The following is a 27,218-nucleotide window of genomic DNA, read 5'->3' on the forward strand; positions in this document are numbered from 1 at the left end:
TGTAGAGTTGCTTATAGCATCGAGGGGACAACAGGCTTTATTGCTCTTGAAGAACGTCTTGCAGCCTGTTGCACTGCTCATCTAATACTGCAGTCTCTTATAGTAATAGGAAGAGAAGACCTCAGCTTTGTGATTCTATTAGAAATAACTGATTTTTCCATTTTACAGAAATAGAAATACTCTGTATTCTTGTAGTGAATGAACTTTTTTTGGTTGCGTGACACTAGGTTCTTTTGAATTGATTGCTGATTTCAGGAACTATCATCTGCCTGTGTTCTTTGAAATTAGGTTGGTGACATATCTTTGACCTTGACAGGGCATATTCGGACACTTGTCTTATGTGCCACAGTTGTCTACAGTCTTTGTGTTTGTTTAAATATTTATTTAAATATTGCTGGAGTCAGAGCTATGAATGTGCCTGATTTCCACATAGGAAACCCATGAAATCATCTTTGAGAGAACTGTTGGTGACTGGGAGCATGCAGCTTTCTTCATGAGGCCCCATGGTTCTGAGAGGGGAGTTCCTACAAAAGTGAACTATGTGCTTTCTTTGTTCTTCATAAAATTTGTCTGTTCGGAATTAGACATCTGACTGTCATGATGGGGAAGATCGCCACTGCTATTCCTCTTGGTTTTCAGTGTGCTGTAGTTATGGATTTTAAGGCCTAGGCAATATTACTATTATTATTTTAATTATTTACTTCTCTGGACAGTAAGTCATACAGTGGGCCCACCTGTCCCTAGGCATTGACTGCCCTCCTGGGTTTGTAGGGTGCTGTGAGCTGTCTCTCCAGTTGGGATTCTTGTAGTGCTTGTCCAATGATGGGACATCAACCAAATTGCTATCTGTTCCCTAAGCCAGGCGAAGATGAATCTAATTTTTGCTATTGAATCCAGCAGTTGATTGCTTCCTAGAGGAGCATGAAGGGGGGCCCTGAAGGGGGGCCCTGAAGGGGCTGAGAGGCTGCAAGTTGAAATTCCCTGCTAGGGCACAGTGTTAATGTATGACCCCTCTTTCAAGGCAGAGCAGAAAAACCCAGCTAACTGATCTAAATAATTTGAAGACCAGTGTTTTGTTGAGAATATATTAACAGCTAGTTCTTGTTTGGGATAACGATTTTGTTGTTTTGTTGTTGTTTTTTCTCAGACACAGGTATCCAGACCAGCCTTATAGCTGCTTTGATACTTGGCTCTTAAACCGCTTGCTCTACTTGCTGGCTAGTCCAGCTTGGTATTTGCTAGTGATCACACACTGACATATGTACCCTGACTCACTCCAGTTGCTGGAGAAAGAGAAATGGATTTTCAGGAGACAACAGCAGAGACTGTGCTGATCAGGTGCAGGGTATGGCCGGAGAAGCATACTGACCAGCAACACATTTACACTTGACCTGTCCCTTTTTATCCCCCTCTCTCTCTGTTTTCCCATGCTTGTTCCTCCCCTAAACATCCCATGGTAAGTCTTGCACAATCCCAACAAATCATTTTCCATTGCCATGCTGGAGCACCAAGGGCCAGGGCAGCCACCACAATTGTCTGTTAAGTATGAGCAGTAAATAGACCCCTGCTCCTGGTCTGGGCGAGTAACACACTTGTTAATGAGATGTGTTTACATGAGAGTCCCTTTCCACATATCATAACCTTTCCATCAGAGCCACTGTCCCTGTGTAAGCCACTCTGTAGTAGAAATGCCTGCTTGGGAAGGGTGAGTGGAGGCAGATGTGCCTGATACTTCTTTACATTCTTCCCAAAGGAAGGTGTTGCCTGAATGCCACAGGGAGCTGACGAGAGGATGTTTGACACAGTTGAACCTGTTAGGACAACTGGATACACCCGTGAACAATTCTGGCCGGCCAACCACAGGGTGCCTTCTGTTGTTTGGATCACTTTAGCACAGTTAAGCAGAAGTGTCAAATGCTCTGTGGCTCTGAACTACAGGCCCTATAGCCTCTACCCGGTCAAGCGAGGTCACCTAGAGCAGGTTGCCCAGGACCCTATCCAGATGACTTTTGAATATGTATGAGAATGGAGACTTGACAACCTCTCTGGGCAACCTCTTCTGGTGTTCAACCACCCTTCCAGTGAAAAAGTACTTTCTTATGTTCAGATGGAAATTCCCGTTTCAGTTTGTGCCCATTTGCCCCTAATCCTGTCACTGGCCACCACTGAGAAGAGTCTGGCTCTGTCTACTTTACAGCCTCCTGTTGGGTATTTATATACACTGATAAGATTCTGCCCCCCCAGCCATCTTTTCTCCAGGCTTAACAGTCCCTACTGATCAGCCTTATGGCCCTTTGCTGGGCTTGCTCCAGTAGCTTCATATCAATCTTTTGCTGAGGAGCCCAGAACTAGACCCAGAGTTCCAGGTGTGCAGCCTTACCAGGGCCGAGCAGAGGAGGAGGGTTACCTCCCTTGACCTGCTGACAATGCTCTTCCAGGATGCAGCCCAGGATACCATTGGCACATTGCTGGCTCATGCTTGACTTGTTGTCTACCATGACTCCCAGGTCCTTCTCCGCAGAGCTGCTCTCCAGCAGGTCAGCCCCCAGCCTGTACTGGTGCATGGGGTTGTTCCTCCCCAGTTGCAGGAGTCGGCATTTCCCTTTATTGAACTTCCTGAGGTTCTTCTCTGCCTGCTTCTCCAACCTGTCGTTGCCCCTCTGAATAGAGACAATAGAAGCAATCATCTACACCTCAACCTTAACTCAAGATATTAGGGTAATGGATTGAGAATAATGTTATCCAGGAGTTTTGCTCACAATAGGTTAAAAGTTTGGTGAATAATTTTAACACACTGCATGCATTTGCAAAAGGATAGGTCCCTTTCCCTGCCTTTGGTTCTTTCCCTTAAAAATTCCCATAATAAGTCTTGTACAATCTGAAAATGCTGTTCCCTATATTGCATAATAAATTTCTTATTCCCATAGGTGGTAGGTAATTCCCCTCAGTCTGAAAGGTGCCCTGGAGAGCCTCCTCCACTGGCTCATCATGAGGGGTTCCAGCCCCAGACAACAGGGTTGATGCGTGAGTGCTGGGAGGGGCGTGGGCAGTGTGGCCCTTTCTCAACCTGGGTTATTGGGGTTTCTCCACGCGCTGTTGTGTCTCAGTGCCCCTTTGTTTCTGGATGTGAGCCTTTCATCAGTTAATGTAATACAGAGCAACGCTTACTTGCTTACCATGAGGAATGAACGTTACTCTCAAGCACTTTTATCTTCTGATAAAGCACAATGTAAGCCCAAAATCTTGTTTTTATTGTATTTTATTTCCAATTAATATTGTTACTTGTTGTTTGAAAGCAAAGCATATATTTTAACAAGTCCACAGAATATGTTTTGAAGGTGGAAGTCTGTGTTGAGCAAAATCAGTGTGGACACAGCAGTAGCTCAGGTTGTCCTGTAGGCCTCATCAACATCATCTTCTTTGCCCCAGTGGGATCTCTGTTGCTAGTAACAAGAGAGTTCAACTTCCACAACTGTTCCAGTATTTCTGCTGAGATAGTCATTTTTGTAACATGTGTGCCTCTCTCTTGGGAATTGAACCAGAATCATTAATTTGTTTTACAAGCTAGTAGAAAATCAATGGCTCTTCTTGTTTCTGATTATACTTATATCAGTGACCCCCCCCCCCCCCCTTTTAGTTAAACAGTTTCTTAAAAGTTGTTCAAAACTATTGGGTACAGAGCTGGTTGAATCTGGGGTTCCGGTCCGGGTGTGGTCCAAAATACATATTCCGTGATATATCATGGGGGCCCTATAGGAGATAAGTTTAATGTGTCCTATTCTGATGGGTCTCATTTCAGTCTTTTTTGGTACTCTCAGCTAAGGAGCTGAAATCTTATGAGATTACCTGTAGTAGTTGTTGCTTGGTTGCAGTGCCTCCATGCTAGCTCCAGAGCTGTGTGCTGCCAGCCCTTGTCTGTGGCTCAGCAAGGGCTACCAGAAAGTTTCTGCTGATGCTTTATCTTTACTTAGGACTGGAAAGAATAGCTACTTGTTTGCGGAAAATGTTATTCACAATCGGGGTAATACTCTAGTGTCTAGGTTGGTTAATAATAGTAGTAGTACACAGTAGATTGTGCAGGAGTTAAACCCTGGGGGAGCTTCTCAAGCTGCAGCGGGTAAATGGAACAGCCTTTGCTCATGCCTGCAGACTGTCATCATCATTCATCAGCAGAGGATGTAGTAGGGGGGTAGTGTAGGACATGGTTCAGCCATTTTTACTACCTTAGTCTATCCTACTTCCAAAGAGAAATAAATTTCTTGCTGTATTGATAGCAATTGTCCTTGCAAACCAAGGACACAGCTCTCACCTTGCAGGAGGGAACTGGGGAGTGAAGAGACCTGAAAAGAAAAAAATGAAATCTTAACTATTTGTTTGTTTTCTGCTGGTAGTTAATTTTCACCAGACTCCTCATCTTTGTCAAAAAATGCAAAATGGTACCATGAGGTAAAAATTAACAATATCTTTTACAGTTTATTAAATAGGATTGTTTTCTTAGATGAAGTATTGCAATGTTTAACATCACTATTCATGATGCAGTTAGGATTAGGAAGCAGCAGACACAAAGTAAAAATCAATTCTGATTCAAATCAATCAGATGTTTAATTACAGAAAAGTGTTGTGTTTTTCCTAGTAATATGTTCTTGCATTAAACTGAAGAAAGGTAGAACTTTTATGCGATTACCACAGACAATATGCTGTATCTTGACCTGTGATTCAGTTAATAAATTTTGCTTTTTGGTTGTTGGGAATCTTTTTCACTGTGTAGCGGCAGTGAAACATGTCATGTAGCATATCAAATCACCACACAATTTATGCCATATTGCAGAGGTTGTCAGTAGGATATGGAATATGAATGAAAAGGAAAGGAGGTACCCAGAAATGTGCTTCTGTTATCCTTAAAGCATTGTCATCTTTTCTAGGTGCTTAAGTCCTGTATGATTAGACTCTATTTCTTCCTTTATATTCAATTTTGCAGCCAAAAGAAGTACTGCTTAAGATGTTAGAGCAATATTTACTGTCTAAGGACTTTTTTGCTTAAAAAAAGTAGAAATTGAAATCCTGAATCATCCCTCAAAAATGGTTCGTGTGCTTTCAATTACTCCTGGTTTCAGATTCTTAGGGAAGAAAGAAGTCCAGGAAATCTTGCAGAAGGCAGATTGGGTAGTCTGTTTACAAGTTTTCTTCCAAATTCTATTGGATGAAAGTCATTTTATAATTTGAAACCTGATACCCAAAATCTTTGTTATTTTTTAAACTTCATATTTGTACTCTGGATATTCTTGTTATTCATTAATCATGCAGTTTTATAACCCTCCTGGATTCTTGTCCTGAGATTATTGTTTAGACTCTTGTTAACCTCTCAGTGAATTTCATAGTCAAATTGTGGATAATATTTTTTAAAAAATCATGTTAGAGGACTAAAAGACTGGAAATAATCTTCTAGTCAGTTGCTTAACCCCATCATATTATGCAATTCATAACTTAAGATGAAGCTCAATTAGTTTATTGTTAGATGATTCTTTACTCCTTTTGGAAGACTGTTCTTGGACCATGTTCCTCTTACAGTTAGGTATATTCTTCTAATTTCTAGCCTAAATTTAGTAATGACTGCTTTATATGCACTTGTTTCTTGTGCTAACATTATGCTTTAAAGTTTTTGTTGCGCTCTCAGCCTTCATTTTGCTTCAAGGCAAGCTCTCCGTGTCCTTGTACAAGACAGAAATCTGTTACCTTGATTATCTTCCAATTTCCTGTGTTTTCCATTAATTGTGCTGCCATGTAAATGACCAGATGCTACTAGGCTGTTTCAGATGAGGTCTGGGCATTACCTTGTACAATGGTGTCAGTGTTTTCTTAGCTCTGCAGGAAACCAGAGAACGTAGTTCCCCCCTGTCCCTTACCCCCGAATTTCTCACATGGGCAACTGGAGCCCGCCAGTACCCTGCTGGTGCAGCTCAGTCTTTCTCCCATGGTTTCCAAACACTTCCATCACAGCCCAACCCCGATAGCCGGACTTCTTAGTGATTGCCCGAGTGAATGGCCTTTGCTTTGTGTTATTTCACCTCGTTACACTTCTATTATGCTCTTTTTCGGGATGTTCAGTTTTCCTTTTGGTGATTCCATCTCTCTCTCCTTGCAGAAGAGCTGTGAAATTTTGTCGCTGGTAGACTTCACTAACACATTTTATGACAAGATCAATTAATTATCATCTTAAATATAGACATACATATATTTAATATATATAAAATATGCATACTAAATTTAATAAATTCTCATTAATGGTAATTTTCATTGCTGCTTTTTATCATTTAACACTTCCTACTCTTTTGATTAACTTTTATTTTCCCTTCTCCTTTTATTATGGGAAACAACGACTAGAAGTTCCACAGTTGCCTTATTTGGTCCTTTCTTTGTGCTACCTCTTGTTCAGCACCTCTGAAGTAAACATTTTGTGCTTCCCTCCATTTATTAAAGTTCTTCACAACGCCCTTGATTAGCCATCAATTCCTTAAGTCTTCATGGTCTTACTGTCTCTTAAAAATACCTTGGATGAATATTCTTGGGCTTGTGTGAGCTGCTAAAGTTTGTATACTACTTCTGAGATCAAAATCAAGCATGAAGAAAGACTATGTTAATGTGCTATAGCCTTCCATTGCCACAGATAAAATTACATTTTGTTAAAATAAGTTTGCTTCAGCATCATTCATCTGCTATGAATTATAAATTGTAATTTAGCCAATTGGCTAGTAGTCGGAAAGCAGTTGCAGACCTGCTGTCTTAGTATGATATTTGAGACGGTTAAATTTTTTGAGAGGAATCTCTGCCTCAGGGTGCCCACACATGACCTTCACTGTGTTTGATCAAGTCTCCAAGTATTGCACATTGGGAATATAATGTACTAATTTAAATAAAAATAAGACCTGCAACTTTGATGTGAGGAATGAATAATAAGATTATTACAGAATTCTTATGGCTTAATTTTGCGGTTAAGTTTCAAGGTAGGAAGATACTGGAGGCTGCTTGGGTGTGTGAGAGGAACACTTGCAGAATGGATCTGCTGCTCTGATAAGGGTGGAACAACGAGCTGTTTCCGAAGGAGCCATTTAAGGAAAAATGGGTGCAGGTTTTGGGTTTTTTTTGAAGCTGCTGTTCTTCTGGAACTCTGGAAATTAGTGAGCTTTATCTTATGCTCAGCATGTGTTTTCAGGGCTTTCTAGTAATCATGGGAGTTTTGGTTTGAACTCCTGGTCTTTTGGCAGTAGGTGGCTTCTGCTATGCTCGCAGCTCCTGGTAAAATAGTAAAATACAGGGAGTACAATTTATATCTAAATGGGTAAAGTTGATAAATAGGGAATTTCTTTCTTGAGTAATAGAATCATTCTCTTTATTTTATTCCAGTATTTAAAGGAGGATACCAACAAAATGAAAAATGTGGTTGTGTTGTTTTTTGTTTTCCCCTCTAACAGCTGATGAACATTTTTGGATTAGCAGATCCATCATTTTGAAGTGGGAAGCTGTAGCTCATCCCATAAGTTAACTGAAAGCTTGCAAACTCAGAAATAATGATATTTTCTGAGGTTGCTGGTTCTGTTTTGTCTCAGCTCCCAAGTTTTGCATCTGTTCTTAGGACAGCAGCAACGTTTTATTCATTCCTACAAGAAACAATAAGAAAAAAAGACTGAAAAGTAGTGGTGGAACTCCATAACAGAAAACCTGGTTGTGCTTGAAAAGCTTCCTACAGAAAGTGAAAGCACGGTAGCATCTCTAACTTCAGAAGAGATGACTACATTCGCATTCAGAATTACTGCTGTTTCCTGACAATCAGTTCTGAATAATATAAATGTCACTTACCTGAGTGTAAATGAGATTCAAAACCTAAACATTGCCCTTTCGTTTTAGTCTTTACTGGAATATCTGTATTATCTGATGATAATTGCTCTGATTGTGTAATGACTTCATGCACATTACAGCAGAAAAACTCCAGGAACTATATTTATTGAGCAATATATGATACTACTTTTCTCTAGTATTATGCATAAAAGTTTTTCATAGGATAGTGCAGTACCTTAACATCTGCTCTACAAATAAGTATGCAAATCCTGTGTTTATATTAAACATGAAAACTGTCATACGTATCAGGAGAAGTATCCTGTGGTTGAAGCAAAGGAATAAAGTTAGGATTCCTGTTGTATTTAATGTTCCTGTCTTTGCCACAAGCATCCTTTATAACCTTGTACATGCCGCTTAACCTCTTCCTCTTCTGTTTTCCCACCCATAAGACAAAGTTAATAAAGTTGACCTTGCATGGCTATCGTGAGGCTTGGTTCATTTGTGGTCTTAATTTTCTTGGTATGGTATTTCAGGTCTACACTAACATAATGGCATGAACTCAGAGTTGCACTGGCATAAAATGAAGTAATACAGTAGCAGATTCCTAGGTCTCTCTTCAGCTGTAAGTGGAAGTTATCTTATTGAGACTACCTCAGTCCTAAGTAACTAATAGTATTTCTAAAGCATCTTGATCTCCTCAAACACGACAGGTTGTAGAAGTAGTACTTCTGCGCTCTGGGTCAGTGATTTGAGGGACTGTACAAATAGGTTCTGCTTTAGTCATTCACACTGTGCATTGAGGTTTCCGTCAGGGACTGAGAGAGTTACCTGTCTTATTCCCACTGACTGGTTTTCAATTGTGTCTGAATTTGTGTGTCTTAAGTCTCACACAGACCCTAACCACTTCATGTCCTGTTTTTGAGAAGGATACAGACCTTCAAAGACCTAGAGGGATCGTCTTCGCCAGCATTGCCCTGTCTGGTACTTCCTGCTGTCAAGTGAAGTCTTGACATCTGAGACAGGCACCAAAGCTCTCTGTAAAATGCACAAAGGACTTGGATATCTAGAATTAAGTACTTACTGAAAGGAGTCTTAGGAGGTGGCCACTTGAATGGGGAGCTACCCATGTTGTCCTAGTATTTTGGTGAAAATTTCCATGCTGTCTGAGTATTTTGGTGATGTCGCTGATTTGCATGTTCCAGGTTCAGAGTGCCTGTGGCTGGCATGCCAGAAGGTGAATTCTCCAGCCTTTCACTAAACTTCCCATTTCCTGATATAAACTGCTTGGATATGCAGTTATCAATGCAGCACTGCTGCCTTCTCTTTGTCCAAGTTAGGACTGAAATGCAAAACATCAACGTGGTGCAACTGGCTCAAGGCTGAGGGCTGGATGTCTTCTCTGCTCTGATACTCCATGAAACCTCTCCTGGTGTGGGGTGGCTGACTTGGCGTAGTGGTATATGTAGTCTTTTTTCCAGTAAAAAAAAAAAATCTTTGTGCTTTTAACAAGAGGGTCTAAGTGCTGGAGAACTGCTAGTCATGTATATTATTAAGATGGTGTTACACGGCATTAATAGAAACATTCAAGGAGAGAAATTGAGTCAAACCTAATGAGATTTCCTTTACTCTTAGCTGTTGCGGCTGGTCGTAGCATCACGTGCTGGTAAGTGGTTCCTCATAAGCAGTTCTTAGCGCCACTCTTGCGGACTTTTACGGTGAGCACGTTAGCCCACATGGAGCTAGCCAAAATAAATGTGATGTCCAGGTGTGTCAGTCTGCACCATTTCCCTTACAGGACTGCGAAGTGTTAGTTGCTGATCTGCTGGCAGCCTGCTTACGCGTTGCACTGCGGTACAGCTCCAAAACGGCGGCTGCAGAGCTTGCCAATATTCCCTTTTGTCACATAGCTGTATATCACTGCATGCCCAGAGACTTAAAGCAAAGCAGTAGTAATCTGTATGCCCCAACCTGTCTTGTCATTCTTTACTTTGTACTTTTTTTATGTGTATTACTTTACTTCTAGCTTAACAAATCCCTGAAAGAATAAGTAAAATTGAGCTCAATTTGCTGATGTCAGTTCAGATAGTTGCATGGGAGTAAATGGAGCTGTCTTGATTTATAACATGCTGTCAGTAGTATTGACAGTGTTTTCTTTGCATTTAAAATATGTATGGATTATCTAGTTACATATAAAATGTCCTGATATTTTCTTTTGCTGTGTGATGAAACAGAATCCATGTTCTACTTAATGTAGAATAAATAAATAGAAAAGCAGCTGCTGTGTTTTACTGAGAAAATATCTCATCTGTGCAGGGGATTAGGGTCAGGGTGATGATGAACCACTTGAATTAAGCTTGATCTGTATGATCTGGCTGCAGAAGTACTGAAACACTAAGTTTCAGAAAAACACAGTTTTGAGGAGTTAAGGGGTCTGTAACAAAGCCTTGCCATATGAATTAGGGACACAGCAGGAATTTGGTCTGAGTGCTGATACTATCCCACAGCACAGAGAGGGGCATAACGACATCCATCCAGATGCAGCATATAGGAACATCAACTGAGTGGGCAGGCTGCACAGTACCTGGAAAAGAATACCAAGAACAGGGAATATAAACCCTCGTAAGGGGCTTCACAAAATTGGAGAAGACTGAAAGCATCCAAGCAAGAACTTGCAGGGGAGGTCTTGTAGGTGCGAAGTCAGCCAGTAGGACAGCGAATTTCAAGCCAGGATTGCAAGAAGCAGGAGTCTGAGTAGCGTGAATTCGCTGGAAGAAGAAAGGGCAGAGTGGCCAGGCATTTGGGCTAGACCAGGGCTTTCCAGGTCTCGGAGCGTGACTGGTGTCTGGATTACACTGCAACCCAGGCAGCTACAAGTGTGGTAAACTGCGGCCACTGCGGCAGGGCTGGATGGGGCAGGATGTCCCCAGTGCTGGTGCTGCTCGGTTGTGGCTGTCACCCCGGCTCCCTGAAGGCTTTTTTCTGGTGCTGTGGATGAGGGCGGAGGGCAGTGAGTCCTTCAGTGAGCAGGGTGGCTTCACACTTCTGCCTCACAGCCAAGGGAGGAGAGACAAAATTGTCAAGGCAGGTAGGTTTCTTGGGTAACAGAGGAGACTTCAAGAAAATCTGAAATTGCAATCGCTGTTTTTAGAAAGGTGATAGATGAAGGATGATCGGTATGAATCATTAATGACCTTTCCAGAAACAGCACACCCGCAGTGTTAGCAGAGTGTATTTGGCCAGCAGACAGTGTTGTGCCCTCTCCAAGAGAGAGTTTGGAGTGAGCAATCTGGTCGCTGTTGCTGGCGCAGGCAGTGAGCGCTTCTGCACGCGCCCCTGGAAAGCCGCAGCACCGCTTCCCAGTGGCCTGTTTGCTGACTTCGCCTGCTTGTTTAAATAATGTTGTCCTGCAGATAATTTTCTGAGCGGCTGCTTTTTGACATGCACGCAAATTGAAAAGCTGTTGACTACGGGAAAAATATTTGCATTATATACACAAGTATGTATGTTCATACCTATATATATAATTACACCTTTTTTCAGCTTGAAATGAGCCATCCATCAGCTATATAAGCCGAAAATTCTCTTGGTTTATTTTTTAATCAGCTTCTTTTGCTGTCCAGACTCCGCTATAGTGGGGCTATTTGTGTGGGACCTGTGCGCCCCGCTGGTGTGGTGGTAAAACAACAAAAGGCATCCCCCTTACCCATTCCCTAGCAGGATTATTTCCTGGCATTGAAAGCAATATTTTAAAGGTAGGATTATTTTCTCTGTCAGAATATCAACCAGACAGTACTGGCATATAATTTCCTAAGCAGCTGTCCATGGGGAAACTACATGGAATAGCCTTTTCTTGTGTTTTCCCTATGTGTAGCTGTTCACTGGTGCTGTTGCATGGTGTGGTCAGTCATGCTTGGATTACATTTGTAGGTAATTTGCTGTCTTTTTTCATATCTTTTTCCTTGGGCATGTGATGGAAGACCTGCTGGCAATCTATTATATGAGGCTATTGCAGCCATGTGTGTGTATGTATGTATATTTATGTATGTGTGTATGCATGTGTGTGAACACACGCACAGAGCAAACATTGCTTGTAGGGGACCTGAGAAGGTCAAAGAATTAGTGGGCCAATTAATACACTTGTCCACATAACCTGCAGCAGGCGTGAACAAACAAATCATGGTGGGGGAAAAAAAAACCCCAAAGGTTTATTAAAAGTATGGTGATCAAATTTGGAGTTGTTTGTCCTACTGAAGATAATGGAATTAATTGAAGCAAACTTGACCCTAAATGCTTAGTGTGTGAATGTAGCTGCTGGTTTGACCCCCCACATTTAGGGGAAAAAAACCAAAAAACCAAAGAAAACCCCAGTTTTTTTCACTAATTCATTTGGTGTCAAAAGATTACTACAAGTAAGAAAAAACTTGAGTGTAGAAGTTACAGAAACCGAACAACATAAAAGAGCTGCGACAGCAGAGGCTCTGTAAAGAAGATGGCTTAGGAGGATGCTGGCATCACGGACGGCAGGGCAGGCTGCCCTGCGAGGCGAGGTGTGCGCTCCTGCTGTGTGATGGCGAGCGGCTGGTCGCGCTGTCCCCGCAGCTCTCAGCAAAGCCGTGGCACCAGGCGAGGGGTTGCTGCTCTGGGGCGCTGCCCTGCGTGCCAAGCGGCGGAGGGCGTTCTGCAGGCTGCGCTTTGCTGCTGGTGGTGGTGGCTGGCGGTGGGTGACGTGCCACTGTCCTCACCCGAAAGAGAAATCAGGGAAGGTCAGCGAGAAAGAACAAAAATAGTTCATCAGGCAGAGTCAAAGCAAAACACTTCTTGAAGAGAAACCATGCGAGTGAGTGTGAATTTCATTTGACTATAAAAAAGTAGAAATCACTATAAAGCAGGATTTTTAGTGACTTTTGCGGTAGAAAAACAGGTTAAAGCCAGTAATGTTGAGAAGATCTGATGTGATGTCTGAGGTATCTAGCTTTACATCAGGTTTATGTGCAGCTGTGAGGTGGTTATCCAAGTTGTGTATGTATCAGACTGTACATACATTGCTTCTTGGATCGTTTAAAGCTGGTATTTGAGACCTCCATTCATTTTGTTCCCTCCTCTCATGGGTGCGTAGGGAAAGTAAGTGTTAGTTTTCAGATGCTCGTGGTGTTCTGATAACAACAAGGTCGCTTAGGCTTCTGTGAGAGTTGCATGAAATTGTTGGAGGAATTTAAGAGACCCTTTGAGATTCACATGAGTAAGCTAATGTGTTTAAAAGGCAGGTCACTTCAGTTATGCTCAGAATTCAAAGACAATTCTTGTGGAGAAAAAGAAAAAGAAACAAGCCCAAGCAGCATCTCCTTTTATCCTAATTTGGATATCTTCCTGCTGGTATGTACAATCCGATATCATTGTTGGTTTTCAGCAGGAATTGCAGTTTAATGTCACTTACTATGTGGCACGTGTTCCTTAATTGTCTTTTTATAGTCGGCTTTCTAAAATTACAGTGCTGTGCACATGCCCAGCTTGTAAATCTCTGCAGTTTTCATTTCAGTACAGGAACTAATGAGACCTCTGCTGTAGTGAGAATGTATCTTTAGGTTGTCTTTTCTGCTGAGATCTCCGGGTTTTTTAAATGTGATATTTAAAATGATTATAGCTTTGGGTCCCTACCTGGCCTCTCCTAAGAGTGGTTTAATCCCAACTGTGGCCACACTACTTCAGGAAAACCATATTTTGGTTTAACTCAACTTTTTGAGAGTATCTTTTTTTGGGGGGGAGGGGGGGGTGTCTGTTTTTTTTCTGGGTTTTTAAAATTTGTAGTTACACCAGGGTGCAGGACTCCTAGTGCTGTGCTACTCGAGAGGGAAGGAAGAGAGTGTCTCAAGTGCGCTGCTGCTGTAGGATGCTCAGGCATGTTTGGTATAATTTAGCTTGCTTTTAAATTGCCTTAAAAAGGTGTACCCTTGCAAGAAAAAGAGATTTATGAAAGCTAAGAAATCCTGTACCTCTCTACTTATTAATCACATTCTCTGTAAATTTCTTTCTCAAGGTTGGGAAAGCAATTGTAACTACAATAACCTGGTTACAATTAATTTTTTTCACCATTAATGTTTTTTTTAAATCCCTGCACAGCTAGGGACTATTCTCTTGTATTCAGATATGGATTATGAACTGGGTGCATAAGTATTTGAGAAGTTGAAATGATGATGAATTTGGGGTGAGCGGAGGCTTAGGTTTTTTCACTACTATGGAGTAGGAATGGCAAAACAGCCACCTGCAATTTTTTCCTTGTTCAACATTAAAATGTATGTTTAATTAGTGGGCCACTACACAAGTTTGAAGAGATCCATTTGGCCCTTGGCAGGGCAGTAGTTCCATATTGTACTGCCAAAAAAATGCAAATTTTTTGGATTGAATGTTTATTTTATTGTTTAGTGCAGTCTTTTCCTCTTAAAAGCCTGAATTGTTAGCATTAAGAGGTATGGTTTCATTGATTCATCTTTCTCCATCGAGGAAAGTTAAACAGGATACTTTCTCAGAATTGATTTGGCAAATAATGGAGTTTCCTTATCTGTCTTTTCCACTGTCAGATATGCAGCCTTGTGGGTGGTTGTATTTCAGAAATAATCTACTGAGGCCAGAACAGTTTTACGTGATTGCATTTTAAGTTACTTTAAGTACAGGCTGTCACGGTCCTATTCTCTCCTCTTGCCTTGCTAGCTACCAAGACTAACACCACCACAGTGGGCCAGTTCAGGAATCTGATCCAGCTGAAAATGCATCTTTTTTGTGGCATTAGTTTTCAGCTGTGTTTGCTCCCAAATCTACTCACCAGGTATTCGGATGAATGCAAGTGTCAGCAGTAGAAAGAAGTGGGGAACACACTGCAGGGAAGGAAGAGGTGGAAATGTGGTGGCCTGCATTTGGGTCGACTGAAGTGGACATGGAACAGTAGCTAGAAGCAGCTTGATGCAGCTTTGCCACTCTTATTTTCCTGCCTGTGTTTTTCTGGCCAATCCAAAAATGAAGGCTTATCTAACTCAGGAGTAATCTGGTGTCCAGCTCAATTGGGGACTGGCTTGTTTGTGGAAGTCTCCTCTCAGTTTCAGTGCAATGCTGTTCCATCTGTGTCGTCCTGCTATCGTCATTACTTCCTGCATACAGTAAGTGTATGCTTGTAGCTGCAGCCGGAGACAGTAAAAATCCTTAATATATTAGGAAAAGCACTCCCTGGAATTTGTTGCTTTTTTCCTCCTGGTAAGGGAGAGAATAAAAGGAAATGTGTCTTTATGAATTGTGCGGTTGATCTGCAGTGGACATTGAAAGATATCTGGGAAGATGAAGACTGTTCTGATAGACTGAGAAAAGGATAAAACTGAAGATCAGCTGAAAGATGACTTTTAGTACAAAATCTTGTACTAATGAATGAAGCGATGGGACTTCTCGTTTTTGGACTAAAAGATTTTACACTAGTAGTAGCCTGCATTCTGGTATGGACACTTTGATTTGTAGAGATGAATGCAGAGCCTTCAAAGCAAGTGACGTCATGTAGCATGGATAAGTTTTGGTTCCGTAGTAAACTGTTCATAAGCTTGTTCCGTAGTGATGACTTCACAGAAGTTCAGACAACATTGTATTTAAAGCTAACAGCAAAATCTTTCTTGCCTTGTTTGTTGTTCTGTTGGTATCACAGATCAAAACAAACTACTGCATGACCTGAGACTTCTTTGTGCCTTAAAATTTATATGAGCTTATTAATAGAGGCCAAGCACTAATGATAAATTTGCACTGCATCTGTAGCACAACAGTTCATCTCCACTGACAACATGACTATGAATAATTCATAAATGTAGTTATCCTGAAATTTGTGGGGGTCATTAGCATTTTAATGAAAAAAATACAGCAGTTGTACTAAATCTTCACTTTTATTTTTCGTTCTTTCCCCCCAGTTAAGCGTTTCGATCTTGTACTTTGAAAGCAATTGACAACGTGCGGTGATGTGCTGACTGGCGCTATGGGCAGGCGGTACCCAGGGGCTCACTATCGGCCAAGCAGCTCATGTATGTATGCAATTGGTCTAATTTATTTGTCATTTTATTACTTTTGAGGGCTGCTAAGTTTATACATTGTAAAACAGTCTTTATAAAGGACCCTGACATATTCTAATCAATGCCGTCTCTATTGTGTGTATGCCCAAATGGTAAGTATATTGATTTATGTTCGAATTGCAAAGTCGGTTTCTAGAACTTTAAGAAATCGCTTACACTGGGACTTGGCCAAGTCTACTGCACTGTGCTGTGTTTTGTGTTCAAGGTCCTGAGCTTCATTTATTCTAGTGTTCAGAAGCTTAGCTGCTGTTCCTCCTCACTCCCTTCCCAAGTTTTTAGAAATAAATACCTTCAAATTAACAGACTACTTGAGCCTCTCCTAAAATGTTTGTGTACTGTTGCTTTAATTGCTTTTATTTGCAACTAACAACTCCAGATTATTTATACTCAAGTTCAACATTATTGTATCTTTTCTGAATTATGTTGTATCATATTATCTTATCTCTTACTGTCTTCTATAAAAGTTCAAAAGCAGCTCCTAAAGTTTATCACCTGCACCTTCCATTTAGTAAGTGGCTCTCTGTAGTGCTAGTGTAAATGCAGCCACTGAACCACAGTGGTTCCCTGCCACAAGCTATTTGAAATGATGTGAAATGATTTTCCCTGGAGAAATGTGTGTGATAGGTCCCCAAGGCCAGAAGGCTGCTGCCAGTCCTTGTGCCCTGGGATGAAACTGGGTTAGGTTAACTTTTATATATGCTTCTTGTTCTGCTGTCGCAGAGGAGTGTGATCCCACGTATGTCTGTCTTGGCATCAAAGGCAGTTTAGAAAGCTCTCATTTTTGTTTCATTCATTCCGTTGCTTCAAGGTTTTGTTTTAAAACCTGGATCACTTCAGGCATCCAGCTTATAGCATATCCCACAAATACCTGCATTGGCTGAAGATGTAGTAGACTGCAGTGAGAACTTACAGCTGTGGCAGGACAGGGACTTCCTAAGGTGGCTTTGTCATTGAACATGCTGAACTGCATGCTGAGACCCTGTACGCAAAACAGGACTTTGTGGGTTTCTCCTGACCTTAAGGCTAAATCCTAGCAACTAGTGAAGTATGTTTACTCTCTGCTGCAGGCTAGTCATAGGTGTCACAAAGGTGCGTGTTAAAAAGGTGCATTAGAGATGATTCAGATACCGCTCTCCAAAGAGTTTATCTTGGGTGGTAATATTGGGATATGGACTGTGCTAAAACTGGGGAAATAAATGGATGTTACAGTTTTGACTGAGGTCTCTGGTCGGCAAGCACCAGAGTGCAGAATCACACTGATCTATTTGAATAACCGGACATTAAATCTAGACACTAGCCTTTAAACCTGGTTTCTCAGGCATACTTCAAGACATGTTATCTATGTCTCATGCTTAGGCTTGGAGCTCAGAGCTTTAAACAGGGTAAAATGATGATAGGCAGAGGTAGGTAATTAAGTCTTTCCCATTTCAACTTAGAGAGAACAAGTAATGGGCATTAAATTTTTGCTAGGAGAGTGTAGGATGTTCTTCCTGTTGTCTAATTTAACAGCTGAAGACAGCAAAGAACTGGAATGGTTTGCCCAGGGAAGTTCGGGGGCCCTTATCATCTGCAAGGTCAGAAATTTGTGTCAAAATCGATGACGCCAAAGCTCCCTTTGTTTGGGGACAGAGATACCAAAGTATCTACTCAGTGATGGCTTTATGGTTTTTATTTATCCAAAATTTCCCTTTCCTTAACCTGTCATGGTCTCTAAGCCAGTAGACTTGCCTTATTTTTTTGGTTGTGCTGCACTATTATTTCTGTGACTTCCTGGTGACTAATGTAAATGCTTTGGACATATCAACAGTAGTGGCATTGAAATTGTCCAGTCTTTGAGAAAGCTAGTCTGCTATCAGCAATTTCATCGTTATCTGTATTTCCCAAAGTTTTCTGTTTTGAGCAGTGACAGTGCTTGTAGAATACATCACTGAAAAGTAGTATCTTGAAACTAGATCATTGAAAAATAGTGAATTGTGTCATTTTACTTTTACTTTCTTTGCATAAATAATGAGTAATTGGACCTCTCTCAGTTACTGTATTTTAGATTCATAGTTATTGCAGCAAAGGGAAGAGCTTTATTCTAACTTTTCAATCTTAATATTGTACCATTAAGGACTTGGTGCAGTCTTAAGCCTTATATTCTGGCTTTTATCTTCCTGTATGTACCTAACTACCTTTCTGTAAATAAATAAAATCTGTGAGGGAACATACTAGATCTGTATAGAGCACAACAGTTGTATTGCTCTCTATGTGGTGAGATAATCTGTAATCCATTTATGAGATAAAATGTTTTGTTAAATCATTTCATGAATTTCATAGATACAATATTGCATAGTCTTAAGAGAGTAGCAAAAGGTTTTATATCCAAGGAAACCTGTAATCAACTTAAATCAAAAACAGCTTATTTGAAGCCCAGTGCTAGGAAATACATTTGAAAGACAGATGCTGAAGGTACAAGAAGAAACAAGATGTTTAAAATGTGAAATTAAAAACTTGAATTCAACAGTTTTGATTTTGTCTGGGCAAGGTGGTTTTAATGCATCCGTTTGATTTGTGCTTGTTTAGACTTTTAAAGAGCAGTGATCTTTCTTGATTACTGACTGTAAAGAAGGCAGTCTTGGGTGTATCCCTGGCTCTGCTTAGCACTGCCTGCCCTGACTCAACAGTGAGCCTCCCTTGCGTGGTGTTCTGTGTTGGTTTTTATTTCTTCTTTTCTATGCTTTTCTTGTGAAAATTACAGACTTAAGAGTGTAACCCCTCCAGCTACTGAGCATCTGCATTTTGGAAACAAGACTCTTCTTTCTTGAATTTCTCCTGACCTTTGTTTATGTTTATATCTCTTCTAATATTTGCTCCTAAGAACCACTTTTCTGCACTGACAGCAGCAGCCCTCCTGAAAACGCAGTACCGTTCATGTTTTTAAGGTAGCCTCAGATTTTTCTCTCATACTGAGGCTAAAAATTTTGGTTCTGTGCACAAAGAACTATGCCTGGAAGAAAGCTTTGAATGGGTTGTCCTGGCATATCCTGTCCCCAGTGTAATGGTTCACTTGGTTACCTGTAGTGTTTTGCCTGATACTGAAATCTGAGCAAAGCCTTTCCAGGGAAGTGGAATCGGGTCCAGTTGCCTTCTGCTGTCTACATGCTCTTAAAGACTCAGACAGAGTTTAAATAATAGTTAAATGCACAGCAGTGGTGTTTTCTAACAGTCCTTAAAAAAACCTTTTTTTTTCTTTTAAGACATTACAAATGAGGAAATGCAGGAATTCGTGGGTGGTAGGGGGTGACATAGGTGGGTGGTAGGGTGAAGGGACCTGCTTGTACCTGCAGCTCCTCCCTCAGCCTTTGCCACCTGGAGAAGACAGCGCCAGTTCTGTTAAGCTCTTGATCTTAGGAGGGAAGAGGTGGAAATCTGGGGTGTTTGTTTAACCATTGAGCATCTTTTTTAAAAAAAACTCCTCGGGCTGGTGTCCATATGGAATAATTTATTGATACAATTCTGCCAATATAATTATTAGAGCTGAATGGATTTTTATTTCAGAGACTTCTGATGGGTGATGATTTGCCAAGCAAACCTTTTTGAGGAAATACCATTTTGACAAAATATTCACAAATGAAGGATAGAGATGAAATGAGATACTCCCCATGGGGAGGCACTGCCCTGGGCTGTGCAAGGAGAGTCTCAGGTCTTCCTGTTATCTCCCATGCTAGAGCTGTTCTACTTATAAATAATTCAATATACTTCAAGGTAGAGAGAGCAGGGTAGGTTTTATAAACTTGGGGTTTATTTTCCCTCCAGGAATGCTCAAATTCCTGTTTTGCCTGTGTGTCTTGAGCTTCCCAAGCAGTGCCCATCGGCAGCCTTTTTTGCACGGGGGAGAGTCTCCCGCTGCTGGGCTTACAAGGGAGGCGTTGCTTAATGGAGTTCTAGAAAGTCTTAGCCTCATTTCTTTGAAATCGAGAAACGTGCTAGAATAGTGACACTATAAATACCTGACCCCCCCCCCCCCAACTTCTAGTCTCATTGCCAGCCCCAGTAAAATTAGATTAGATTAGTAAAATTGGTATAGTTAACCCAATAGCAGTTGGTGTGAAAATTGCCTCTGGAATGGCTCCTTGGGCTTGGCTTGCAACCACTGCCAAAGTAACGGAAAACTCGCTTGAAAAGAGGCAGTCTTGCTCCCAAAGAGGAGTGTACACACAGTACACCTCGTCATCCAAGTAGCTTAGCACAATTGTCCATATACCCAAGCCTGCGCTGTGTTAACGTTTTCTTTCCTCACAGTACAGTAGCAGTATGTTATTTTTCTGGGACATGCGTCAAGTTAGTGGTTCTAAAGTTTCTTTTCACTGGCAGGACAAAGCTTAGTTTTTCTCTAAACTCCTTCGCTAGTGGAGCAGTCTAAAGGGATCTCAGTGTAAATGGGGCTCTGGTGTTGGTACTGCTCAGGTCATGCGCAGGAGAGAGAGTTTTCTGTAAGGTTGCTGAAAAGCTGCAAGTATGATTGGTTGCCTAGATAAGGAAAAGGCAGGGAGACAGACGATTCATGCAGTAAAACTTATATAAAAGCATCTGACTACATAAATGTCACTGTCCTAGTTAAAGCCCCTTTTGTTTAGGCTTCCGCCTTCCCTAGGAAACGCTGTGGAGCCTTGCATTGCAACTTCTTCAGGGCCTCTCGGATAACCGTGGTGGACAACCGTGAATGCCTGCCTGTTTCCACAGGTAGGAAGTTAAGTCTGTAGCGCTAACCTCCTTCACCCGCTGACTGGGCATCTGCAGATAAGAGCTTTCTGTGAGAACCGCGTATTATGCTGAATACACATTGTCACATCCAGGTTTGGTTCTTAAAATAGCTAAATACTGCCACCGCAGCTCTGATGGATCCATTGGTTCTTAAAAGTGAAACGGGAGGTGGGGCGCTCCGAACCTGAAGGTTTCCAGGTAACTCCACCTGGGATTGTGCGTGTTCGCTCACCAGCACCACGTTATGAGATTGTATCTCACATGTGTGTCCTCTTCCACAGGGATCTCAGTTCTTTTAGTGTTAGAGTATCTCATGAAGATAGATGAGTCTCTAGGTGATGATAGCACAAGAGAGAGAAAAAAAAAAGAGTATTTTATCCACACGTCAAGAACTTAAAGTTGCAGTATGCCGTGTTGAAATTCAGGCCGATAATTCTGCTAACTTGTTCTTTTCTGCTTGTTTTATGCCTTTTACAACAAGTTTCCTGCTTGTTGAAACTTAGCCACAGTTTTAGCCACACTTCAGCAAACTAAATGCTAGTAAGTGCAGTTGAGTGCAGTTGCTTTTTTGTTCTCTTTCCACTTTATTATGGATTGATCTGTTTAGTTTATGGAAACCATAAAGCAAATATGATACTTTGATTTGATTAGTGAGCATGTGGTTTTGTTTTATTTGTGAGCACTAAGGTAAAACTTTCTCAGCTGTTACAACAGCTTTCTTGAGGAACTCTACTTGTTAAGCAGACCAAGACTGAAGTTATTCCTATATTCTAGGACCATAGTGACATTTGGCAGAGTTACTATAGGATATGGCCCTCAATCTTCTCCGCATTGTGTCAGCTTAAGAGGTATTGTAACAATTGCTGTACAGATTGTCTGTTTATATGATTCAAGTATTTCTTGTTTGTGCCCTTAAGATTTGGTTGAAGACATGTAGCTTTTTAGGCAACTGCTCAGCCTTGTTGAGATTTATTTCTTTATATGTAATGAGCCTCATTTTCATCTTAAATAACACTGACATGATTTTAGGTGCTGAAGTGTATTTCTAGATACCTCCTTGGAATACTTTCACTAGGTTATGTTCTATGAAAGCATTTTTTATTTTGCTCAGTTGACTCAGCTTAGTGTTAGCTATTTGATGTGATTTGCAAACACTGCAAATTAATGAAATTAGAGTTTCAATTTCTTTACATCAAGGCCTTTGATATGCCTTTATTTTTATTCTTCATCTCTTTTCATGTAGAATTGTAGAAAGTATATTGAAAGATGGTTTCCCATCTATTTAGTTTTCAAATTTACATCTCTAGATCCCAACTTGACACTAAGTATAACCTTAGAATAACAAGAAAATGGCTGTGGTGTACCATGCTTTTTAAAATGTATTTTACGGTCTCAGTTATGAAGCAGTGATAATAGCTGGCTCAAAGCTACTACTGCCAGTCTGGGTAATTTGAGGGTAAAACATCTATGGATAACTTTGATAGTAGCTTAATGTGCAACTAGCCATAAATTTATTATCTGTAATTCAGAGGGCAGATAAAGCTCTAGCATATGAAATCATGATACCAGGCCATCAAAGGTTTAATTGTTAAAATATATTAGTTTAAAGAGAGAAATTGGTATGTCTGAGTTCGTGTGCATGCAGTTAGCTGTTACCATAGACGCGGATGGTGCTGAAGAGTATATGCTGCTGTTTCTAGGCTTTGTGGGAACAGTAAAGTGTTTGCGAGCTGGCAATAGCAGAGCCCCAGACAAGATGTGTGGGAGATGGTTGCTGATAAGTACCATTTTTTTTGTTTAGCGCAGATGCTATGCTGGAACTTAACTCATCCTTTGCATCTGACAGTGGCTCAGTTAGCATTTTTGCTGCTTCTGTTAATAAAGCTGTGACCTATGCTTTATCTCTTTTCTACTTTCCTTGCCCATATCTCCTGATCAAAGAGCTTGGTATTGGGCTAGTGCCATTAGGAGCAGTTGGAAGGCTGGTGGTGGTGATGGGTCCTGCCAGTTTCTTTGGCCCTGTGCAGGAATTGATCATCCTTTGAATAGCTCTGCTTCCTGATTCAGGAGTTGTCGAATGACCTATGTTAGATTTATGTGGAGGCAGAAAATTCCCTGGTCTGAATTCAGTCTTAATCATTTTATGTGCCAAATCTGTGACCACTGATTCCTTTTTATTACTTTGTTGAGCGTCTGGGTAGATTGTGTGCTTTAGAATGCATTCTTGTTTCTTTGTATTCCCTAGCAGAAATACATGGGACAGATGTAAGTTTATCTCAGTTTTCTTTTTTATATACTATTGTACTTTGATCTTGCTAACTCTGATCAGATTTGTCTGTATGTTGTTTACCTTGAGATTGGTAAAAGCTGGTTTTGGGTGGTACTTGAGATTGAAGTTGTGGGATATGGAAGCCTGAGTCCTGCTTGCTTTATCGTCCATCTCAGTTGCAGAAACTTTTGATTTCTGGGTTTGTCTCAGTCCGCACAAGAGCGTGAAGTGTATGCATGTTGTCTATATCAGCATGCACATGTAAAGGAGAGTTGTTTGCAGTTAGCAAATAGACTGAAGTGTGATCTTTATTGCAGTGACTGAGTATTCATACGATGATTTAAAAAAAAATCAAGAGCATTCAGGCTTGAGAGTTTAATTTGCACAACAGAATTAGACTTGGAGGTTTACTGAGCAAATGTCCATGTGAATGTATAGCTCTGACAGAAGGTCTTATTGTCTGTGCTTGCAAGCAGCCAACAGATAAAACACACTCCATCTTTTTGCAGGGGCAACCTTGTGTTTGCTTGCCAGACTGTTCTATTCTGCACAGGGGGGACAATCTAATTAAAGGAAGAAAATTGAATTTAAAAATGCTTCCCATGTCATCTTGTTTTTGCCTTTACTAAATGCAGACTTCACCCTGGTAGTATATAATGGTTATGCCTTATATAAGTGAAACTACTGCTTTTTATTTGTGTAGGTGATAACTTGATTTAAGAATATTCTATTAGGATGAACTGACCAAGGTAGACTGCATGCAGCACAGTGTTTAATCAGATAGTCAAATATACACGGATTATTTAGATGCATAAATCCTATTAAAATGATAAGGAAAGGAGCAAAGAATCAAGCCTGCTTCTTGTTTTTTCTTTGCAACTGTTTGACTCTGAGAGGTGTCTTGTCCCTGGATTTTTGTTGGACAAGGAATTTGAGTGGAAGTGCGGGAAGGGAGAGGGAAAAAATGATAAACAGGAAGGCATATGCCACTGAGTGCCAGAACTCATTGCAGGATCTTAAGGTTTTTTTTTTTTTTCCCCCTTAATAATGTTATTTAAAGACAAATCAGCATTATGGATTTCCATTAATAAGAGCATCACTAGAACACAGACAACACTGCTGCTAGGCTATTTGCAGGCAGCTGGCAGCATGTATAGCTCTAAAAGGAAAAAATGTAATTATGTGGCAGCGGAGGCTGGCAGGGTGCCTCTTGGGGAAACAGATGCCAGGAGAGAAAGCTGGTTACCCAATGGCGATTTCAGTAGGGCTAGGTGAAACAGAAATAGCTGGAAATGGGAGGAGCCGCATAAGCAAGCAAGTTGAAGAGGTGATTTTGTTGTGGAGCGAGGACAGAGCTGGGCGGAGGTGAGAGGGCGTCCGCGACGCCGGTTGAGGGGGCTGCAGATGAGTTTGAAAGCACACGTGCAAGCTGCTTGCAACCGAGGACAGAGCTGGGCGGAGGTGAGAGGGCGTCCGCGACGCCGGTTGAGGGGGCTGCAGATGAGTTTGAAAGCACACATGCAAGCTGCTTGCAACCCTGCTCCTTTCCAACCCTTCTGTTCCCAGAGCTGCCGTGCGCCCTTTCAGAGCTTGGGGCTTAGCTTGCTCTGCTGGCTTTGCTGTGCTGTGCCTTTCTCTTGCCAGCTCCACGCTCAATCCAGCAGACATGTCGCTGCTGGAGGGGTAACGAGAAGAAAACCACTGGCTGTAGGAACGTCACCGGTTCCCCTGATCTACCACAGCACTTCTTCCAGGTGGTTCCCCCCATCCTTCTCCCCCTCTGAAAATGTTTAACATCCCCTGGAAAGAAGGGAATGTGTGTAGATAAAGTGGGCAAAAAGGAACAGAATAAAACTTGACATAAAGTAAGCTTCTAGTCCCGATTCTGATTTTAGCTACATTAGTGCAAGTCTAGACTTTATTGGGATGTTTTTGACTGACATCTGTTTAACTATTAATATTTAGCTGGTCCTATTTGAAGAAAAATACAGATGTGAGAAGACAGTATGTTAGAATATTTACATAAGAGTTAGTTTTTTAACATGGGAATCCACATTTTGAGGGAATTAACTAGTGTTAAGTGAGAGTTGTTATATAATGAAGGCTTAAGTTAGAACTGAAGTTGTACAGGACCTGAGGTTATAGCCTGAGAGCTTGAGTTTGTCATTAAACATTTTGTCTTCAACAGATATCCTTGCAGAAAGGAAATCTGCTTTATGAAAAGGTTTGTATTATTTCTTTTCTATGTTTCCCACACACAGCTGTGGAAATAGTCATAGATGCACAGAAACACTTCCAGTGTATGTATCACTCACATTTGAACCAGAGACTTCCAAGCAAAATGGCTTACTTAAGAAAAAATGGCAATAAAAGTGCCTCCTCTGTGCAGGAGGTAGCTGCTTAGCCTGCTTTTCATGATTCTCTCCTGTCAGATCTGTCCAGCAAACTCTGTAATTCTGCAAATGTGCCTTACTGCTGCATTTATTTTGCCAAAACTGATGTAGTTTCCCAACTAAGCTGTAGTTGGGTAATTAGGAAAAATGCGTATTTTCTAACCTCATGAAATCTTTGCTACAGCATATTGTATAAACTGGAGAAAATTTTTGAACTTGTGCTCCTAGTAAAGCATGCACAAAGAAAAATGATGTTGTAGTTACTTTTAATTACTTGCTCACGTTAGCTTTAGACTAGCCTCTCCTGCTACAGAAAACTTTCTATGATTGTCAAATAGCTGTGAAAGCTCAACAGATGGTCACTGTCATGTTACTAGGGTTTATTTAGAATGCATAACATCGCTCAGCAACTTCTATAATGTGGTGTTTCTGTTTTGTGTTTTCCTTTGTTTTTAATTCTTAAATGATCCCTCTTTTCAGATTTCAAATTATAATCTATTTCCTGGTGCATTGCTGAAGCCCCGTGAGCCATGTCAGAAGTACTTCCAGGTCAGATGCCCTTTAAAAGATTCTGCTATGCAAATATGTGACACTTTCTTCTTCTTCTTTTTCTTCTTCTCGCCAGGCCCGTATTTGTTTTAATTTTGCACTCATAAGTGTAAGAGAGCAAGCGCTTTCCTTTCAACAGTGTCTTTTCGAATGAGCTCTCTATTCAGCTTTCTAAAACCATTCCTATAAACAATATAATGGAAACAAACATCTTATTTCCATTCAAGACAAATTAGTTGTGCACTAATTTTTTGCTTGTACTGATATTCTTTATCTTTCTTCCAGCTTTGAGTTTTATAACATATTTGAAAAATATCAATAAAAGCCATTCCAGTAACAGTATTAATTGTATTATTACGATCCTCAGGAGATGGGGGTCTTTTTGTGTTAAGTGCATTATATTGGTGAAAGTATATTAATCTATATCTGTAGTTATTTTTCTAAACATTAGAGGTATGCAGCTGAGACTTGGTGCTTTGTCCTTGAAAAGTAAGGAAGCTAGAATTGTTAATGAATCACTATAACAGATCCTCTGCCTACTTAAGAGCTGTTTTGAAACACCTAAATTTCACTAATATCTGAATTATTCTTAGTGGTGAGAATGTCCTAATTATTCTTAGCTCTTAACTAGAGTCCAATATTTTTTATTATTGTACTTTGTTTTTTACTTGCCTGTTACTTATCACCCTTCATTTGCTTTAGCTGAGGTAGGTGACTTGTACTGGTGATTACTCTGGCTGTGATGGTGGAAGCTGTTGCTTAGGGGCTTGGGGAGTGATTTTTACATCCCTGAAATAGAGTGTTTTTTACATGGCCGTAGCGACCCTGTTTGGACAAATTGCAAACCCCTGCTAGCGTGACAGCCTCGCGGTCTGTCCTGGCGGTGCGGCAGCCCAGCTGTCGGGGTTTCTGGTCCGCGCTGGGGCAGTCGGGAGCGCCGGGCGGGGGGACAAGGAACTGAAGAAAGGGCACCCCGTGCCTTGAGCGCTGTCCCTGCCAGTCCCAGGCGGCCTGAAGGCACCTCACTGAAATGCAGAGCGCGGCGAAGCGCTGGGGGGGCTGCTGAGAGGGGGCCCGCAAGGATGCGCCAGCAATGCAGCATTAGCTGCTACGGGCACGGCGCGGCCAGCAGCAGAGAAGGAACCAAAGATGCCAGAGGTGGGCAGCAGTCGCTCCAGATCCATCCCATCGCGGATATGCACGAGGGAGGCAAGCGCAGGTGGCCGGGTGCCTCGCGCCCTCCTGCCACCCACGCTGCCTGTGACGCCAGCCTCGGCTGCTCTCCTTCTCCCCGCTGCCTTGGGAGGGCGATGGATGGGAAGGCACCAGATAGGA

General features: G+C 41.3%; 1 protein-coding gene across 24 annotated transcripts in view; it reads left to right on the plus strand.

The window, feature by feature from the left end:
* Nucleotides 1-27,218, plus strand: part of APBB2 (amyloid beta precursor protein binding family B member 2) — a 214,540-nt gene that overhangs the window by 74,089 nt on the left and 113,233 nt on the right. For 14 of the 24 annotated variants that reach the window (XR_010389082.1, XM_026093701.2, XM_064511241.1 and 11 more), the window contains one exon: nucleotides 15,768-15,878. The exons of 1 other annotated variant lie outside the window; for it this stretch is intronic. Coding sequence is in view for 22 of the 23 variants with exons in the window: in XM_026093701.2 (XP_025949486.1) it covers nucleotides 15,833-15,878 (46 nt within the window). In the remaining variant the exon portion in view is untranslated. Of the gene's footprint in view, nucleotides 1-15,767; nucleotides 15,879-20,545; nucleotides 20,652-25,129; nucleotides 25,166-25,814; nucleotides 25,884-27,218 lie in introns of those variants that run through there. 9 more of the 24 variants (XM_064511230.1, XM_064511238.1, XM_064511235.1 and 6 more) reach the window with 5 other exon arrangements.

Source organism: Dromaius novaehollandiae, chromosome 4, assembly GCF_036370855.1.
Source record: "Dromaius novaehollandiae isolate bDroNov1 chromosome 4, bDroNov1.hap1, whole genome shotgun sequence".
NCBI lineage: Eukaryota > Metazoa > Chordata > Aves > Casuariiformes > Dromaiidae > Dromaius > Dromaius novaehollandiae.